At 40.0% G+C, this 20,803-nt stretch overlaps 1 protein-coding gene across 1 annotated transcript; it reads right to left on the minus strand.

Moving 5' to 3' along the window:
• Positions 1-6,719: 6,719 nt before the first annotated feature.
• Positions 6,720-7,655, minus strand: LOC127210445 (olfactory receptor 10P1). Its single transcript, XM_051170123.1, has one exon. The coding sequence runs from the start codon at positions 7,653-7,655 to the stop codon at positions 6,720-6,722; it is 936 nt and encodes a 311-aa protein (XP_051026080.1).
• Positions 7,656-20,803: the final 13,148 nt, after the last annotated feature.

Below are 20,803 nucleotides of genomic sequence, written 5' to 3' on the forward strand. Positions count from 1 at the left end.
AACTATTTTTTTATGCTTTAGGCAATCTGCATGTATAAAGTCAAGGTATCTAAGCAGAGGAAAGGAAATAAAAAGGAAAATTAGTGGAGTGTATATGCTTTTGATAAGATATGATCCAAATTAATGAAATAAAATAAAGACATAACAAAAGAAGCCATATAAATACATGAAACCAATAAAATGGGAAATAGAAAAAAATAAGAGAGAATATTAGTAGAAACCAAAATTTAATTTTTGAAAAGGAGAAGTAACAATGATAAACTTTAAACCAGGCATGCAGAGTAAAATAAAAAACAATAAAACACCAAGAGAAAGAAAACACATATATTGACAAGATCAAGAACTAAAAGGGGGAAATTACCATCCAGCCCTCATGAGAGAAATGTAAATCAAAACTAGAATATGGTATCATTTCATCATAGGTAGAAACGGGTATCATCAGATGCCAACAGTAATCATAATAAATAATTACTGATAAGGATGTAGACAACTAATTCTCTTATACATTGTTGGTGGGAATGTAAACTATTATAGCCATTGTAGACAGAAATATAAAGGTTCCTCAACAAACAAACTAAGCCTGAAATAAATCTATCATGTGATCCAGGTATCTCACATCTGTTTATATAAGCAAGAAAAGTGAAGTCGGCATACTAAAGACATACATGATGTGGGCCCATGCCTAGTTACGGTGCCCAAAAAGGGATGAATAGAGAAAAAGTGTATAAATGCACATGGGACTATTGTCCAGCCCAAGAGAAGAAACAAAGCTTGCCATTTGCAGCAAAATTGATGGAAATAGAGTACATCATCTTGAGTGAAGTAAGCCAGATGTAGAAAGTCAGGAACCACATTTTCTTTTGACATGGAGGGGCTAAAAGCAGCATGTCTGGATGCACCACAGTGATTTCTTCAGGCTGGGCAGGATGGACGGGATGGTGGACAAAAGTACACTGGTTTTGGCTGTGTACATTATATGTATGAGTGGAATTATCACACTGAGCCCAATTAACATGTAATTGACACATGTGAATAAAAAATGAAATATTTTTCTTAAATTTAAAAGTTATAGAAACAAGCTGACATTTGACTATTTCATCCAACTTTTAAATATTCTATAATGGTTCTTTATTTTATGCCATTTACTAATATTTAACACACAAACTGTTTTTATATACAACTAGTGTATAAAACATTCCTTGTTGGTTCTGATGTGTTGAGTTTAGTTTCAGGGCCTCGTTGGCTTGCTGTTTTAATTGCCTCTGGTTAAACTTTACCCTAGATTTCAGAAAATTTATGTCATGATTTTATTCATAACATTTTCTACATCTTTTGTGGCATTTCTGCTTTTATACAGCCAGGATTTGTAATTTGGCCCTTTAATAATGCTCAATAGACCTTGCATGGTTTATTCATAATTTTGGACTTTTATCTTTATTATTTCAGAAAATTCTAGTCCTTTTGTCTTGTGTTCAAGCCCTGATAAGGTCTCCGCTTGATTTATCATGTTAGTGAATATTTATGCTGTGGTTTACATTTGACTTACTGAGTATTTTGTTTGACACAGGTCAGGTTTATTTTTTCAGGACTTTTATACTCCCCCTCCTCTCTCCATCTCTCCTTTTCTTACTTCCTCTTTAATAACCTGGATTGACTTCTGTACTGGATAGTTTTATGTGAATTGACACATTTGGGCAGAGGGAATAGCAATTGGGAAAATACCTTCACTAGACTGGTGTGGGGGTATTTTTTTGACTGATTTTGGATGTAGGAGGGCCCAATCCATGCTGAGTGGTGCCTCTCCTGGGCAGGTAGTCCTGGATGTTGTAAGAAAGCAGGCTGAGCAAACCATGAGGAGGATTTTTTTCTAGACAGGATCTCAATATCTAGTTCTGGCTACACTGGGACTCACTATGTAGACCAGGCTGGCCTTAAACTCATTTCAATCTTCTCTCTCTCTCCCCCCATCTCTCTCTCTCTCCCTCTCTCTCCCTTTTGCTCTCTCAGTAACACACACACACACACACACACACACACACACACACACAATTTGTTAGAACCAATAAACAAACTCAGTAAAGCATCAAGATATAGAACCAACATACATAAAGAACCACTTTGTAAAAATCAAATACCCAATATAATTTACAATAATATGAAAAGAATAAAATAAATTTAAATAAGAAGATGAGAGATTTGTTGGTGAAACGATTGAAGAACGAATTAGAAACAAATAGGTGGATTTAATTGACTTAATGACGTTTCATTATTTTATGCAACATATTTTGTAGATTCAGTGAAATTACTGCTAAAATTTCAATAGCATTTTTAATATAAAGAAAAAATATACAGACTGACAAATTTTGAATAGTTAAATAAATCTTAAGAAAAATAAAACAGTTGGGGGTTTTAGACTTCCTGATCTCATAATATATGTGGAAGCAGTGTAGGTAAAAAAGTATTGTATTAGCATAGAGGCCAATGTGCAAACTACTTGTTTAGACTGGGTTCCTGAATGCATAGGAAACTGATCTTTGACAAGGTACCAAGAACCAATAATAAGAAAGGTTAGTTTCTATGATAAGTAGAGAGGAGAAAACTGGATATTCCCATAGAAAGAAGTGAAATGTGGTATTTACCTTACATTTTACATGAAAATAAAAATAATATGTATAATATAAATGAATATAATATAATAATAATATAATTAATAAGTTAAAACAAGGTACAAATCAAAAGACCTATAAATGTGAAGAAAAGAGCACCGGATCTGGTGCAGTAGTCTATCTTTGCATAATCCCTTGCTGTAAAGTAGATCAAAGGCTTAAACATAGCAAATAAATGGAACTTTCCAGGAAAAATACACAAAGAAAGCTTCAAAAAAATGGAGCTTCTTACTAGTGTTTTGTTTGTTATGTGTAAGCTCAGCAAAAATAAGACAAATGAGAACACAGCAAACTGAAAAGATTCTGTGTAGACCAGCAATCAATGGGAAGGAAAGCCAACTCATGGGATGGAAGAAAATATTCATAAACACTTAGTAGGTAAGCAGGCAATTTCCAAAATAAAACATTCATAAACAGCAGGTGAGCAGTTAATTTCCAAATTATTCAGGGAATCATATCAATTTGATAGAATAAAATATTTCAGTTAGTAAAACAGGCAGTGGACTTAAACACACCCAGAGAATTGCTTTGCATGAGGACAGTTTATAAAATCTCTTCTCATTGGGAAAATACAAATCAAAAACACAGGGTGGGAGTGGTACAACACTCATGCCTATAACCTCAGATACTGGCATGCCAGTCTGAAAGTACAGTTTGGCTTTGTCTCAGCAACAACAATGACAACAAACAAACAAATGATAACAACAAGTACACTTGTGTGGGAAGATAAAATAGTTCAGTCCAGCAACATGGCTACTCTGGCTGGAATACAGACATGCCCTTAAATGCATTTAGTACATTTGATCTCAAACAATGAAGGTGAACTTAGTTTGTAGAAGGAAGCACTCGTGTTTGAAAGTGATGTCTAATTGAGAGGCAGACAGAGTGACAAATGAGAGAAAGATCCGACAGAATAGGATATGCCCAACTTATAGGAGAACAGAGAGAAAAGAGAGGCAACTTAAGAAAGAGCAGCCCAGAGAGGGAGAAATAGAGGAGGCAATTTTACCAGGAGAGTTTTACAGAGACAGGTTGAAGGGAGAACAAGCTAGAGACAGACAAAGACAGAATGAACCGGAGAATGAGAAGGAGCCAGAAGATTAGAACAGATTGGTAGAGTCAGTTTGAGGGCAAGCAGTGCAATTCAGTCAGAAGCTGAGAGAAGCCAGTTTGAATCTGTCATTTTGGAGAGGAGTTTGAGCCTGAACAGCTGAGTTAAACCAGTCAGCCAGGGTTCAGAAAGAAGTGTAAAGAGTGAGCTTATTCAGCAGTAAGCATCCAAGGCTGAAAGCATTCTAGGCCTAGATTAGACTGTATTGAGGTTAGAAGCTTTCAGGACTAGGCCTATCTTAGCAGACAGAGGCAATAAGTCTTGGACATGACAATTACATGAGGCAAATAAAAGACATTGTTACAACTATAGAGAACAACATGGCTGTTCCTTAAAAATTAAAAAAAAAAAAAGAACCACCATAGGACCAAGAAATATCACCTTGGATATATTTTCAAAAGAACTGAGACAATGACCTTTAATAGGCATTTTTATATTCATATATTTTCATATTTACACTAGGCAGGCATAGAAATGACCTCAATGTCTATCTGCAGATTAGTGAATAAAGAAACCACAATATAATATAAAAAGAAGCAATTTAAAAAGAAAATGTATGAAATAGATAAAGTGGAATATTTTTCAGCCTTCAGTTATAAGGAAATCTTGGCATGCTTCAATGCATAAATGAGTTGGAAGACACTTCTCAGCCGAACAGTCCTGTCACAGAATGTCAAGTAACACAGCAGTCACTGCAATCCAGCTCTGAGTGGAGGGCAGAATGGCAGCTGCCAGATTTGAAGAGTTACAGAAATTGGACATTTGTGGCCCGTGATTGTATCATTTAGTTACCAAGTTGAATAAGTCTTAAAGAGCTAAGCATAACATTACATTCACAGTTGACAATGTTATATGGTTCATTTAATATTTTGTTAGGGTAGATTTCATGTTAAACATTCTAAATTATAAACAAAGATAAATGGGGGACAGGCGGTGGGTTTTGGAGCTGATGGATATTTTTATTAACTCAATTGTGACGATAGTTTCATAGACGTATACATATACCGAAACTTAACAAATTATGCACCTTAAAATGCAGTTTCTTGCATATCAACTATGTCTCAATATAGCTACCATTAAATTTAAAATTGAAAGCATGCACTACCAAAAATGAGTTTGTCTGCATTACTTATTATATGCAAGAAGATTATCTTTATGAAAAGAAGGAAACAAAAATTCTGGCATATTAAAAAGTGAATGAGGAGAGGCACGCAGAGTGCAAGAGCAGTGACTCGTGACACTCATGAGCACCTGCAGCTTCCGAGATCAGAGGAAACTTCCTAGGTCTTGCAAGTCTTCCTTATATTGTAAATACACTAACTCTTTTCTTAACATGTTTCATTTCTTTTTAATTATCATATTTTTTTGTGTAAAATTCTGGGTTTTATTATAATACTTCCATGCATGTGCACGATGCACTTTGATCATGTCTACTTCTCTCATTACTGCCTGTTGTCTCCCCACCTGATGGTACCATTCCTCCTTCTAAATGGTCATGCTTCTATTTTAACGTCTTATTTCTAAATCACATATATTCTGTATGTGAACGTATATATTTATTCAAATTTTGCTTATTTTCCTTAATGCGATTATCTCTGGTAATATCCGTTTTTTTCCTGCAAATACCATAATTTTATTCTTTTATGTCTGAGTAAATCAGCATTGTGTATATATCCCACATTTTCTTTATCAATTGGTTCTTATCTATTTGAATAGTGTCACAATAAACATGTATACAGGTATCTCTTTGGGGTTTGCTGACCTGATAATTCAGATATATACCAAAGGAGTGATGGTTTTAAAATTTCAAGTACAAAACATCGTACAAAACTTACATTCATAAAAGCAAGTTTTTTTTGGAAGTTTTATATAAAATCATTAATGATTTCTTTATTGTTGTGTGTTTTATTTTCCTTATAATTATAAAATGAAATAATGTGCTGGATCTCAAAAGCCATTTCAGTTTTCCCTTAAGTACCACTCAAATATTAGCATTTCGCATATGTAGTATGTGAAGAAATGAAAAAAATTATAATTTACTGCAAAAGGTTTATAATGGTTGTGGCATAAAGGAGCAATGAGATGCATTTAAGTAACAAATTTCAAGGAAGAATAATTGAGTTGCACATTGCAGGGTGAGTGGAAACTTTCCAGTTGGACACGATGGGTAAGATGCATATGGATAATTTCTGAAAGAATTGCTTTTGAGAAGACACAGAGCTATAAGTGGACTTTGTGGGAACAGAAGTCTCCGTGGAAATGAGCTTAGGAGAGAAGACAGGCGAGAATCCAGAGGGTTTCTGTAGTTAAATTATCCCTCCAGAGGGGAATGTCTGTGAGGGCAGAAGGGCTTTTGGAAGGATCTCCTGGAAAACCTTTCTGGATCAAAGTGTCCATTCCAGACTCACCTGTCTTCTTTCACAATGGTATCTTGGGAGGGGGAATTGTGTGACCAGAGTGTCCTCAGATACACTTCCTCTAGAAAGGCTCTGCAGAGCACTATGTATCACTAAATAGACAGAAGTGTACACAGGTGGAAGATGTAAACAAATGCTAGTTAATTCATCTTCAGGCCCATTGGAGGTCAAGCTCACAGACAGCTGCCTCCATGGCTTACACGGTTCTCTGGATACCGACGTGGCCATGGCAGTCACCTTGCTCAGGATCCAGGGCAATCTAGAGGATGTTTCTTTTTCAAGCCAAGGATCTCTTCCATTCTTCTGCTTCCCAGTGACCCTCACTCTGACAGTGAATCTGGGATATGGAATGAGAGCCAAGATATAGACCGATTATCCGCATCTCAAGTTTAGCACCTTCAACCAGGAGGACTTATTTACTTGAGGTTTCCCTATGGATTCTGTTAGGATGGAGTTCAAGTTGAACATCTGGTCTCTGGGAGGAGGAACAGCGAATGAGTAGCAATACCTCAGTTCCCCTTAGAATTAGGGAATCTGCTTCCTCATCATATGTTTTAGGGCCCCTGTCACCTCCTTGTTACGGAGGGTGTAGATGACTGGGTTAAGCATGGGTGTGACTACCGTGTAGAAGAGACTAAGGATCCGGTCTGTGGTGACAGAAGAGCCTGCTCGGGGCCTGATATAGGTGATACTGGCCGTCCCAAAGAAGAGGGAGACCACAAGCAAGTGGGAGGAGCAGGTTGAGAAGACCTTGCGGCGGCTCTGGGTGGAAGCCATTGCAAGGATGGCTCCCACGATGCGGGCGTACGAAGTGACTATAAGAGAGAAAGGGATCATGATAAAGACCACTGTGGCTGTCATGACAGAAACTTCACTCTTGTGCTTTCCAGCACTTGCTAGCCTCAGTACTGGCAGGATGTCGCAGAGGAAGTGTGGGACGATGGGGCGTCTGGGGAAAGGCAGAGTGAAGATGAGGGAGGAGTGAGTAGTAGCTGTGATGATACCCATGGCCCAGGAGGTTCCCACCATAGCTCTGCAGGCCCGCTGGCTCATTAGGGTGGTGTAGCGCAGGGGCTGACAGATGGCTGCATAACGGTCGTAGGCCATGGCTGTGAGCAGACAGCACTCTGAGATGCCTAGGACAATGAAGAAATACATCTGGGTTGCACAGTTCCTGAAGGAGATGGCCTGGGGGTGAGAGGAGGCCAAATCAGCCAGGATTCTGGGCACAACGTCTGTGGTGTAGAGAAGTTCCACCACGGAGAGGTGGCGTAGGAATAGGTACATGGGAGACTGCAGCACAGGGCTGGCTTGCGTGAGAAAGATGATCAGCGAGTTCCCCAGCAAAGTTACCAGGTAGACCAGAAGCACCAACCAGAACAGTGGCCCCTGAAGGGCTCGGAGGTCAGAGAACCCCAGTAGCAGAAACTCAGGTGTTGTAGTTTCGTTTTCCTCAGCCATCACTCCAGGGCACAAGCTTTGCTCAGCTAAGAAAGAGAAATAACTTTTTGTGATGCAATAAAACACTTCACATACACCCTCTTCTTAAATCAAGGCAGCTGGCGTCCTTCATTTTCACATGAGTCGTGGGTCTCAGAGATGAAACTCATCTGAACTGACAATGAGGAAATAGTATGGCCCTGGTTTATTTTGAACACCAAAGTCCGTGCGTCTCTCCTGTTCACGTTCTCCGTCTCACTCTCCACGTAGAGACCCAACTTTTAACTTTAGGTGGAATAGTTTTTATGCACTTTGTATACAATACACTGAAACTGAAACTCAGATGGCCACACCAGGACTGTCCCAAGGTAGTGTCTAACGGTCACCACAATGTGCCTAGGATTTAGGGTGTCCAATAATAACATGAGTGTTTGTTATGTATTCAATATGTATGTTCAATGTATTCGATATATATTTATGTTTCAAGTACTGTGAGAATACTATATACAACACACATATTACAGAAACATTGGCATGGACACATGATAATTAGTGTTCTGCACCTGCTGTGTTTTCTGTCTTTTCTTTGTATCTGAGTCCTTGCGATCAGCTATGTAAGTTACACTGCCCCAGAATACTCTGAGTGGGTATTTGTGGAAATCTCGGCTTTCATTCAAACTTCAGTTTAAGCTCCATGGCAGCATGTATTTTCCTTATACTTAGAAATGTTTGTCCATGGCACTTCAGGGTCAAAGAAGACATTTAGAGTTCAATACTTCTGTCAACAGCACTAACATTTTATGTAAAACACTTCAGAAAGGTGTTGTTTGTTGTACTCGAATAATAGTGCTGACAGGGACTCACTATGGGCTGAAACAGTGCCTTCCAGCCTTAGCCTCCTCTGCCCACAGGAAAAGCCTTAATTACAGTGTGTTTGGACATATGTCTAATGGCTTATCAAAGTTCTAACTTCTTTTTTTTTTTTTTAACCAGACAGTCCTCAACTATTTGAAGAAAATACTTTTTGAAGAAAACAACTTTTTTTTTTAAAATTCATACTCTCACAAGAAAAATGCAACACACCCAGGACTTCTCAGTGTTGCTTCCACTGTGAGATCCTGCAGGTCGTGGTGGAGAGAAGTTGCTAACATTTCCCAAGTGCCTTGTTGTTGCAGTGTACTCTGCCTAGGGCTCGATATTCACCAGATCACTGATACAATACAGAAACTCTTTTCTATGTTTTGAAGACCAGGGAATGGAATTTCGACATCCTTAGTAATGTTACCCAAGCCATTTACATAGTAAGATTGGGTTCGAGCCCAAGTGTTTCCAACTTCAGAGTCTGTGTTCACAGCCACTAAGTTATCACGCATCACAGAGGTTAATTTAGCTAGCACAGCACTTAGAACGTGTTAAGTCTTCCCCAGACACATCCAAGATGAATTATAGAACCCCAGTTATATAGGCGGGAACACATGAGCAGCTAAGAAAGGACAGAACACCGTGCCCACTTTCCAGAAGCCCTAGGCACTAAGACTTACTAGCCAGCTACTCTCTGCAGCGTCTCACCGTGCCCACTTTCCAGAAGCCCTAGGCACTAAGACTTACTTACTAGCCAGCTACTCTCTGCAGCATCTCACCGTGCCCACTTTCCAGAAGCCCTAGGCACTAAGACTTACTTACTAGCCAGCTACTCTCTGCAGCGTCTCCTGCATGAGCTTAGTCCAGCCACTTGCTTCTCTTCTTGCTCAGGAAGGAGGGTTGTAGCTTCTGCCATTTCTCATGTACCTAACCCTTCCCTGCATCCAGTGTCCTTTCACTACATATTTTCCTAAAACTTACAATTAGGGATTGATACATGCTGGGGATTCTATGGTTTCTCAATTGTCCATATACAAACAACATAAGCACTAACCTTTTATTTTTGTCAGTAGTTATTTCTTTTTAAAAAAATATATTTTATAATTTATTCATATTACATCTCAATTGTTATCCCATCCTTTGTATCCTCCCATTCCGCCCTCCCTCCCGTTTCCCCTTACTCCCCTCCCCTATGATTGTGACTGAGGAAGACCTCCTCCCCCTGTATATGCTCATAGGGTATCAATAAGCACTAATCTAATTTCATTGTAGAAAATGAACAAGAGCCTCCAAATTTAAACTGCCCACCTAGGATCACATAGTGGGTGGCAGAGCCAGAACAGTGTATTTAAGCCATGTGCTCTGGAAAAACGAATAAGTAAATTTGAACAGGAGCATTTAGCCTCCGTGGTCGCAGATCCCTCCAGTGCCCATATCTACTAAGGTAACATGTAGTAGATCCTCTGATTGCAGAAATGTCAAGTGTTAGTTTCTCAACTAAAATATTTAAAAATATTTGGGATAGAGAAATTTGTGATTTTGATCACTTTTGCAGGATCCTTTTCTCCATATAATTTGCTCTCAAGTATTTGCTTCCTTGAAGAACACCTACATTACGTACTTGTACCTATAAAGTGCAAATTATCATATTTTCTTCTAATAAATACAATATCTTCTGTAGGCATTTTACCACAAAAGTCACACTGCGATCTAAATGGTCCTTTAAAAAAAACCCAGGATAACAATAAAACACCTGCTTTTGTAATAATCTATTGATTTTTTTCCAATAGCATTTAACAACTCTCTGTGTACTTCTGCAACTTAAAGTGCTCCGTTTAGTGCATATTATATGTGATGCAAACAATGTCTTTGTGTGTGTCTCCATTTATTTTTCTTAACATATTTTTTCTAGGTAAAATATCCAGAAAGTGAAGTATTGGTTGAGTTTAGACTTTTGTTTTTGGTGCATCTTGCTGTGTTATAGACATTTATAATCTCCTTAAGGTTTGCTGAAAGCAATCCCAATCTTCCTTCCTGAGGAAAGCTGAGGTAACTTGTCTGTTCTCTCCCTACAGCCACATTTGCTATACTGTGATTATTTCTTCACTCTCAATGCTCTGACCAAATTTTACCTCAATATGTCATCCAAGAAGTAGATACCAGGATTTCTTCCTCTGCTCCCATTTCCCTACATCTCAGCCCTCACTTTCTGTTTCTATTTGACTGTTTACTTCTCTCTTAAGATTATTTTCTTGGCCATTCGTCTGACATGGTTGGGGCAGTCTTCAGAGAGACACTGGCACTGAAGCCACTTTTCAAAGTTTCCACAGAACACCGGGTGTGACAGAGAGATACTGCGCTCTGGACCACAGAAAGGGGTGAGGATTTTAATAACCTGTTTATTTTGGTTTTGAAGAGAATGTCTCACTCTGCATCCCATGAACTCACAAGCCTTTTTCTCCTCCTGAGGTTTAAATTTTATTTTTAGTTTACCGCTGAGTACATTTGTATTTCTCTGCAACACATCTCTAAGTTTATTTTTTTTATCTTTTAAAATTAAAACACTATACCCAGTAAACAATTCTCCACTTTAAATTTCCCACAGTTGTTTCCACTGTACCTCAAAAAATATCTCATTAACGTAACCGGCCATATGGGTTGATGAGCTAGTGCATGTTCAGGTGAAGACACAGGAGGTGGCACTAAATGACACTGATATGTCTGTCGGCTGAATATTTGGTAGACCTGTTACCTCTGAACGCAGAGGCTGAGGATCTTAGGGATGAATACAGTAAAAAAAACTCTTGAGGGATATGCTGGTCATTCTGAGTACAAAGAAAATGAGGATTCTGGAGAATAGCTGGGAATATGGGAAATAAGAGGGTGACAGGCTTTGCGATGGATCAATGAAAGCATGGAGCAGTGCAGGCATTCCTTCCTTGGTCTGCCAGGTTTTGATTTTATATTTTCTGCCTAAAGTATCAATAGTCAAGTGAGGCTGTTTACATGCATGTGCATGCCTACATGGTGTGTGTGCATGCATATGCATGTGTGCGTGCATGTGTGTGTGTGTATGTGTGTGTGTGTATATGTGTGTGTGCGTGTGTGTGTGTGTGTGTGTGTGCGCGCGCGTGTGTGTGTGTGTATGTGTGTGTGTGTGTGTGTGCATTCATCAGGGCAGGTGTACGGCAGCAGAGTGGGATGTAGGCAGCTCTGTCTGTAAATCCTGAGATGAAGACCATTAGGAGAAGTCTGAAAGATGTTGGTCATGGAGGTCTAGAAGCTGTGATTACCATCTGACAGGCCACATGAAAATGTTCAGACCCACATGTAGTCCATTGCTTCACCCTATGCAGCACAAATTGACACAGCATATAACCATGACTTGTCATATGACATGTCTCCCAACAATAGTGTATTTGCTTACCTTACACATCAAAGGTTTGCACTGTCTGTTTGTATATACACAGGCTTTTCTCTGTTGTGTGCAATTTTATCTGGAAGAAATTCCCCACTGCCAAGCAAGCATGGTGACATCCAAACTATTCATCTGTATATAAATAGTTAAAACTGAGAAACCCTTCCATGATTCTTTTCTCCTGTGCTCAGGGATAGTAAATGCTCCTCAACCCCAGGGTTCTAAGACCTGAGTGGGTCCTGATCTGCCCTTTTTGTTTCTGGTAGAGTCTGGTTTTATCAGACAAAAGCCCAATGTATTGCATTGTGTGGGGCCATACCCAGGATATGTAGAAATGGTCCACCAGCCAGGGCAAGGGATGCTGGGCACAGGGGAGGCTGCCCTTTCCTTCCTCCTTTTTGAAAGTGTTAGTCTCTGGTGCCCCAACTATTTTGAGGTTGGTATAATGTCTTAATTCCAAGGGGACCTTGGAGGCTCTGAGCTATAGTCGTGTCACGGACGAGATAATTGTGTCTATCTCTCCAATGTTGGCTTTATCCATCTTCTTTTTCTTAAAATATTATTTAATGGTTGCCCTTGCTTTCCTCTCTCCTGTTCCCTCTCCTGGATGCTATGACCTTCTCTTTTATGTTTCCTTGGCCACAGATGACACGAAGCTGGAGAGTCTCCACTAGGACATTTATTCCTGTGTATGAAATCTCTTATTGAAACCACCAACCAGCCTCTCATTGCTTCACCCAACTGTGACTTTTTTCGATTTTCATTTTACTTAATATGGGAGACATTTCTTGCCTTTCTTTTCCTAAGTACTTTATTTAACTTCTACAAGTCCCACATATATGACTTTGGCTCTAGCGTCTAATTATGTATACAGTTAACATTCTTACCTTAGATGGTTTAGAACCAGCCCAAAGTTACTTTGCCTCTAATAGCTCTTATTTCCCTCCTACTCTTTCTCCCCAAGTAAGTGGGCGGTTTATGCCCAATCGTTCAGACAAAATATGACTAATCATTTTAATCCATGTCTTTCCTTAACTCCGAGCATTGAATCACTTAGTAAGTTCTCTAGCTCCTCTACATGACCTTTCTTTTTAATGTTTGATTTTTGTTTATTTTAGAAATTATAATTTAATTACATTTACCCATTCCTTTTCTGTAGGTTTCACCTTTTTCAAATCTACTTTATTTGGAATTCTTTAATGCTTATGTCTCCCTTCCAACCCACCTAACCTAGTTAGGAGAGAGAGGAGGTTTATGGGAACAGGAGAAGTAGACCTTTTTTCGACTCAGTTCCTGGGAGTGATTCCCCTAGTGTAATCAGCAGGATTTCAGCAGACCAGCAATTCTACCACAGTCCCTAGAACCTGGAGCCTCAAAGCATTTGCTGGGACCATTCTCTCTAGGAGTGTCTCGAAGTGGAGCAATGGACAGCCAAGCAATACAAAGACCCAAAAAGCCCCATCCTCCTGTTGTGGGCTCATATATGTATCTCCTCCCAGAGTCTGTACTAGGATGTTTTTCAGCTGACAAAAATCAAGGCCCCATCCACACCCCTTGAAGTGGTTCGACTTCTAAGTGGATAAATATCACCTGTTCTCTCACAAGTCTGTTCTCCATCCCACACTTGGGATCAAAACAGAAACATGTTTACATCCACTACACTTTTCCTCCCTCCTATACACTCCTAACCACTTTTCCTTCAAATTTATGTCCTACTTTTTACTAGTTACTGCAGGCATATATGAATTGAAGTTTTGCTTATTTAGAAAGACCTTGAACACACCATGATTACTTTATTTCATAATATTATTTTCCCACATCTCCAAATGATGATGATCTTTGCTTTTCATTTGGTTGCTCAGTGCACCTCTTTTCCACTTCAAGAAAGAGAGATGATTTCACTTTCTTTATAGTGATTGTTTTAGGCTTGGAAAAGATTGGTACATTGAGTGTTTTGGCATAAATTGCAGATTTCTCATTGAATTGTATCCTAACTCACAATGCATACCTGTTTTCATGTCTTCTGGAGTTTAGAAAGCTGAAGATTACATGTTCCAAGCTCATTCATAGCTCTGGTTCTGCGCATGACATGGCTCATGTCAAATGGAAGCTTCTGCAGGAGGAAGGGAAGGTAGACGTGAGGCGGAAGCTTCTCTTGCGTGTGCTCTTTCCCTCCATAAATTCAGCTCTCATTTTTTTTTTCTGGTGACAGAGGTGTCAGCATGAATGATGAAAACACAAATTGTGGTACATGTGTTTTTCTTTTTTCTAGGCATGTGTAAAGACAACAGTGACATGGTTTTGGAGACGATGCTAATAGGGACAGTGTCTCTCACTCTCTTTTAAAACTGTTTTTCTTTTATTTTTTGACATTATAATTGAAACAGATCATTTCCCCTTCTTTTTACTCCATCCAAACCTTTTTATATGCTCTACTTGCTCTCTTTTAAATGCAAGGTTTCTTTTTTTATTATAAGCAAGTATAAGCAAGTCCGTATAATATTACTTATACACATGTTTTCAGGGCTGACCATTGGATAAATAATTGATGTCCTCTCCCCTAGGGAACACTATTTCTTCCATCCTCAACATTCCTTATTTGCCTGTATTTTTTGGTGTATTATTGGAACCTCATGATCCTCCCCATTCCTTTGACATATCTACTGTTGTCTTTGTTCCGTTAATTTTAATTAAGTTATTGTTTAGGCAGCCATTTGGTGAGGCTTTATGGGTGTAGATTCTGACATTATTAGGAATCATAGTTTCACAACAAACTTCCTCATCCTCTGGTTAGTAAAGTCTTTACACCTCCTCTTCTGTGTGTCCCCTGAGACTTAATATAGGAGGGTTTTGTAGACATAGCCACAACTATGCACTTTGAGTAGTTGTAGTCTTCTGTAATGGTGTCCATCTATTGATCATAAAAAGAAGTTTCTTTGATAAGGTGTGAGGGCTACTCTTGTCTGAATTTAAGGACCAATGTTTAGATTGTTGCTACAGATTCTACTGGGTTAGTACATCATGACTGTAGGTTCCCCTCCAAGATCCATGACTACACCTGCTCTGAATAGTTGGCTAGATTTCTAGAACCAGGCATGGTTTCCTTTTTTTGAGCAGTCTTAAGTCCAAAGAGAAATCTTTTGGTTACCACCAAGGTATGTGTACCACTACTGCACCCTTAGGCTTACTGTCCATGCTGGTAGTTGTTGTGGCTCATAGACATCATAGCTGGGCAGGTCTATTGACCGCCTCTCACACCTCTGGAATCTTATGTAGCATCTTTTGGTACCTAGAGATCTAGTCCCCAGGGAGGAGGCATTCATGTCAGTTTTAGTGAGGCATCTCTGGGACCCCTCTCTGAAGTACATGGTGTCTTTAACAGAGGGACTTAACCTTCTACCTGTGCGGTGGGCGGGGGGGGGGGGGGAAACGACAAGGGCCAAAACAAGAGCTCATTATTTTTGGAGTCTTTCGGACAACTCTAACTAACAACTCAGAAGATGGCTTTCTCATATCTGGTGTTGCAGTTTTTCTTAGGCGATCTTTGGCTCTTGAAGGGAGCATTATCTGCCTAGATGAGTAAAGTGCACTAAATGATACAACTATATTTTTACACTGAATCCTGTATATTAGACTTTCAGCTGATAATTAATAGTAAATAATTCATATGGCTTTTCATGATATCCTTACTGTTAATTTACCCCCTTCCCTCATTGGACTGTGTTTGTCTCCCTCACTCCTCTCTAACTAGAGGAACAACCTCCCCCAGCTTCCCTGGCTAGACCTCTTTACCCTCTCCATGGCTTCCCAACATCATCTGCCTTGGCAATGGTCCCTACATTCCAGGGTACAAACTCATACCTGAAGACTTGGAGATAGGGGCCCCCAATGAAACAAGGATGTAGCGTTTATCTTTCTGGGCCTGGCTTGCCTCATTCAATGTGGTTTTCTTAGATTCCACTGATTTACCTCTGATGTCCACGCTTTAATTTTTATTTATAGCTGAATAGCATTCTATAGTGTATGTGAACAACATTTTCATCATGTATCTATCAGTTGGAGGGCATTTAGGTTATTCTAATTTTCTAGTTATTGTGAATAGAACAGCAGTGAGCATGGCTGAGGAAGTATCTGTGGAGCAGGAAGCTGAGGCTTTGGGGCATATGCCAAGTAGTGGAAAACTAGGTCATGTGATAGATGCATTTCTAGGTTTGAGTCTTTTGGCATATGCGAAGGAATGCTATAGCTGGGTCTTAGGGTAGAATTTTTTTTTTTTAGCTTTTGATAGTTCTCCACAATGATTGCTAGAAGGCTGCAACAGTTTGCAATCCCACCAAAAGTCTTTATTTTTGAGTTCTTTATATATTCTGGGTATTAATCCTCGCTCAGGTGTGTAATAGTTCTATTCACTTAACCTTTGCAGTGGTGGCATGTTACTTGTCAAGTCTTATCTGTAGTGCTGGTAAACCTCTGGAGGTTTAGTTGAGAATGCATGCTTCCAGTCTTTCCACTAATTTTGGGCTATACGCACTTAATTTTATGAATTGAATATATGTATCTTTAAATAGATAGGTAGGATTTTTAATTTGCAATTTAATCCTGGCTGATATCCTGATATAATGTTTACTACTCAAAATGTTGGCAAGGTGGGAATTTAGGAATGACTTCCATCACTGGAAGAGATTGGGTTTAAATGGTTGAGAGGTAGGTATCAGTGGAGGTTGCAAAGGCTGCTATTGGTGGTGTCTTAGCACAGTTTTATAGAAATAAGGAATTCAATGACAGTGGCTTGGGATGTTGCTCATTACTTCTCTTTATGTTATTTTATTTTTTTTTCGAGACAGGGTTTCTCTGTGTAGTTTTGACTGTCCTGGACTCACTTTGTAGACCAGGCCGGCCTCGAACTCACAGAGATCTGCCTGCCCCTGCCCTCCGAGTGCTGGGATAAAAGGCATGCGCCACCACCCGCCTGGCTCATTACTGCTCTTAACAGGAAACAGTCAGGTTTTAGGGTATTTAGGTTTTCTTTTTTTTTTTTTTTATTAATTTATTCTTGTTACATCTCAATGTTTATCCCGTCCCTTGTATCCTCCCATTCCTCCCCCCATCCCCGCATTTTCCCATTATTTCCCTCCCCTATGACTGTTCCTGAGGGGGATTACCTCCCCCTGTATATTCTCATAGGGTATCAAGTCTCTTCGTGGCTACCAGCTGTCCTTCCTCTGAGTGCCACCAGGTCTCCCCCTCCAGGGGACATGGTCAAATGTGAGGCACCAGAGTACATGAGAAAGTCATATCCCACTCTCCACTCAACTGTGGAGAATGTTCTGACCGTTGGCTAGATCTGGGCAGGGGTTTAAAGTTTGCCTCCTGTATTGTCCTTGGCTGGTGCCTTAGTTTGAGCGGGACCCCTGGGCCCAAATCTGCCTATCATATTGTTTCTACTTGTAGATTTCTAGGACCCTCTGTATCCTTTTATTTTGCTATTCTCCCATGTGTCTCTCATCTAGAGTCCCAATAGGATGCCCTCCCCTCTGTCCCAGTTTTCTGGTAAGTGAAGGCTTTCGTGGGACATGCCCCTTGGGCTAGTATGCAGATATAAGTGAGTATATACCATTTGATTCTTTCTGCTTCTGGGTTAACTCACTCATTATGATCATTTCTAGCTCAATCCATTTATCCACAAATTTCGGGAATTCCTTGTTTTTAATAGCTGAGTAGTATTCCATAGTGTATATGTACCACAGTTTCTTTATCCACTCTTCTACTGAGGGACACTTAGGCTGTTTCCATGTTCTGGCTATTATGAATAAGGCTGCTATGAACATGGTTGAGCAAATTTTCTTGTTGTGTGCTGGAGCATCTTCTGGGTATATTCCAAGGAGTGGAATAGCTGGGTCTTGAGGAAGCCCTATTCCCATTTTTCTGAGATAGCACCATATAGATTTCCAAAGTGGCTGTACTAGTTTGCATTCCCACCAGCAATGAAGGAGTGTTCCTCTCTCCCCACATCCTTGCCAGCATGTGGTGTCGCTTGAGTTTTTGAATTTTGTGTCTAAATACATAAAGCTGGCATTTCCATGTTCCCATAGCAAGTTTGGCATTTGGTTGGTCCAGGCATCAATGCAGATAACTCTGTCACAGTATTTTTATAACTATATAGGGATCTAAAAGAGTGGCTATGGCTGAATTGGTATTTTGAGACTCTGGAAAGTTCTGAGCTGCAGGAGACCTGCAGAAGGGAAAGTATTCATAATAAATCTGTGCCCTCAAGAGAAATATAGGAGAATGGGAAATAGAAGGATCCAGAGGGTCCTAGAAACCTACAAGAAGAACATCGTGGTGGGGGGATCAGGGCCCAGGGGTTCTGCTCAAACTATTACACTAACCAAGGACAATACACGTAGTAAACATTGAACCCATACTCTGATCTAGCCAATGGACAGGACATTCTCCACAGTTATGTGGAGAGTGAGGACAGACTCTGACATGAACTCTGGTGCCCCATATTTGACCACCTCCCTTTGGTGGGGAGGCCTGGTGGCACTCAGTGAAAGAATAAACAGGCTACCAAGATGAGATTTGATAGCCTATGACCATATGGTCAGGGAGGAGGTCCCCCTCGGTCATAGAACTAGGGGAGGGGAATAGGATGAAAGCGGGAGGGAGGGAGAAATGGGAGGATACAAGTGATGGGATAACAATTGAGTTGTAATCTGAATAAATTAAAAAAGATAACCACTGTATTTTTGAGAAGCAACTCTTTGTTTGATATTTTGGCAGAGGATGAATACCTGACTGAGTCAGTAGATGACCATACAAACTAAACTCACTTTTATGACCTAAGGTTATATGATTAATACAACTGTATAGCTGACCATAGTTGCTGAGTTAGATGGGTCACAAGTGTGAATCCAACCTAGGCTGTATATCATTTGAAGACCAGTTTAGGTTACATAGTAAAACCCAGCTTCAAGAAAAATAATCTGGAGATCCAGTCTCAGAAATACTTTCTGTTTGTTTGAGAGAAGAAATGCATACAATACAATGCTTGAAAAAGTTCACAGGTTATAAGGGCATTCTTTTTTTTTTTTTTTTTTTTTTTTTTTATTAATTTATTCTTGTTACATCTCAATGTTTATCCCATCCCTTGTATCCTCCCATTCCTCCCCCCCCCCATTTTCCCATTATTCCCCTCCCCTATGACTGTTCCTGAGGGGGATTATGTCCCCCTATATATTCTCGTAGGGTATCAAGTCTCTTCTTGGCTACTTGCTGTCCTTCCTCTGAGTGCCACCAGGTCTCCCCCTCCAGGGGACATGGTCAAATGTGAGGCACCAGAGTATGTGAGAAAGTCGTATCACACTCTCCACTCAACTGTGGAGAATATTCTGACCATTGGCTAGATCTGGGAAGGGGTTTAAAGTTTACCTCCTGTATTGTCCTTGGCTGGTGCCTTAGTTTGAGCGGGACCCCTGGGCCCAAATCTGCCTATCATATTGTTCTACTTGTAGATTTCTAGGACCCTCTGGATCCTTTTATTTTGCTGTTCTCCCATGCGTCTCTCATTTAGAGTCCCAATAGGATGCCTTCCCCTCTGTCCCAGGTTCCTGGTAAGTGAAGGCTTTCGTGGGACATGCCCCTTGGGCTAGTATGCAGATATAAGTGAGTATATACCATTTGATTCTTTCTGCTTCTGGGTTAACTCACTCATTATGATCATTTCTAGCTCAATCCATTTATCCACAAATTTCGGGAATTCCTTGTTTTTAATAGCTGAGTAGTATTCCATAGTGTATATGTACCACAGTTTCTTTATCCACTCTTCTACTGAGGGACACTTAGGCTGTTTCCATGTTCTGGCTATTATGAATAAGGCTGCTATGAACATGGTTGAGCAAATTTTCTTGTTGTGTGCTGGAGCATCTTCTGGGTATATTCCAAGGAGTGGAATAGCTGGGTCTTGAGGAAGCCCTATTCCCATTTTTCTGAGATAGCACCAGATAGATTTCCAAAGTGGCTGTACTAGTTTGCATTCCCACCAGCAATGAAGGAGTGTTCCTCTCTCCCCACATCCTCGCCAGCATGTGGTGTCGCTTGAATTTTTGATCTTAGCCATTCTGATGGGTGTAAGATGGAATCTCAGAGTTGTTTTGATTTGCATTTCCCTGATGACTAAGGAGGTTGAGCATTTCTTTAAGTGTTTCTCAGCCATTTGATACTCCTCTGTTGAGAATTCTCTGTTTAGTTCCAAGCCCCATTTCTCAATTGGGTTATTCGGTTTGGTGGTGTTTAATTTCTTGAGTTCTTTATATATTTTGGATATTAGACTATAAGGGCATTCTTTCAGTAAGTGGTCTGCACTTGCAGTGAGCCCCTTCGCTCCTTTGGTCTTAAGACTGCATAGTGGAAGATGAAAGCATTTAAGTCTATGAAACAGATGGCGTACAGACAGTTGTCTTATCATGTCCACAGTAAGATCTGATGCTACCTACAATCTTCACACCTATTGCCAGTGTTTATGGTACTGGTATGTGCTCTGAATTCTGCCAGCTACAAACTCCACAACCTACAATAGTGGCCTGAAAAACACACTGGTGAAATAGTGGCACAGCACTGGTGAGAGTAATCAACCCCTATGCGACTAGATTTAAGACCCACTCCTTGAGATGGAACCCATGCTTGACACCGCTGAGGTGGCCAAGAGCCCGAGACTAGGCAGAATGAGGAGAAAACCAAAATTTACCCAATATAGATAGTTTGGTTAAAGGAAAATATCAATAAAATGATTCCTAATGATATTCTGTTAAACTCAAATAGCGTCTTGCTCAGTCATCGTAAGAGAAGTTTCCTCTTGCAGTATGCATGAACAAATACAGATACCCAGAAC

The sequence above is a fragment of the Acomys russatus genome, chromosome 28, assembly GCF_903995435.1.
Source record: "Acomys russatus chromosome 28, mAcoRus1.1, whole genome shotgun sequence".
Taxonomy (NCBI): Eukaryota; Metazoa; Chordata; class Mammalia; order Rodentia; family Muridae; genus Acomys; species Acomys russatus.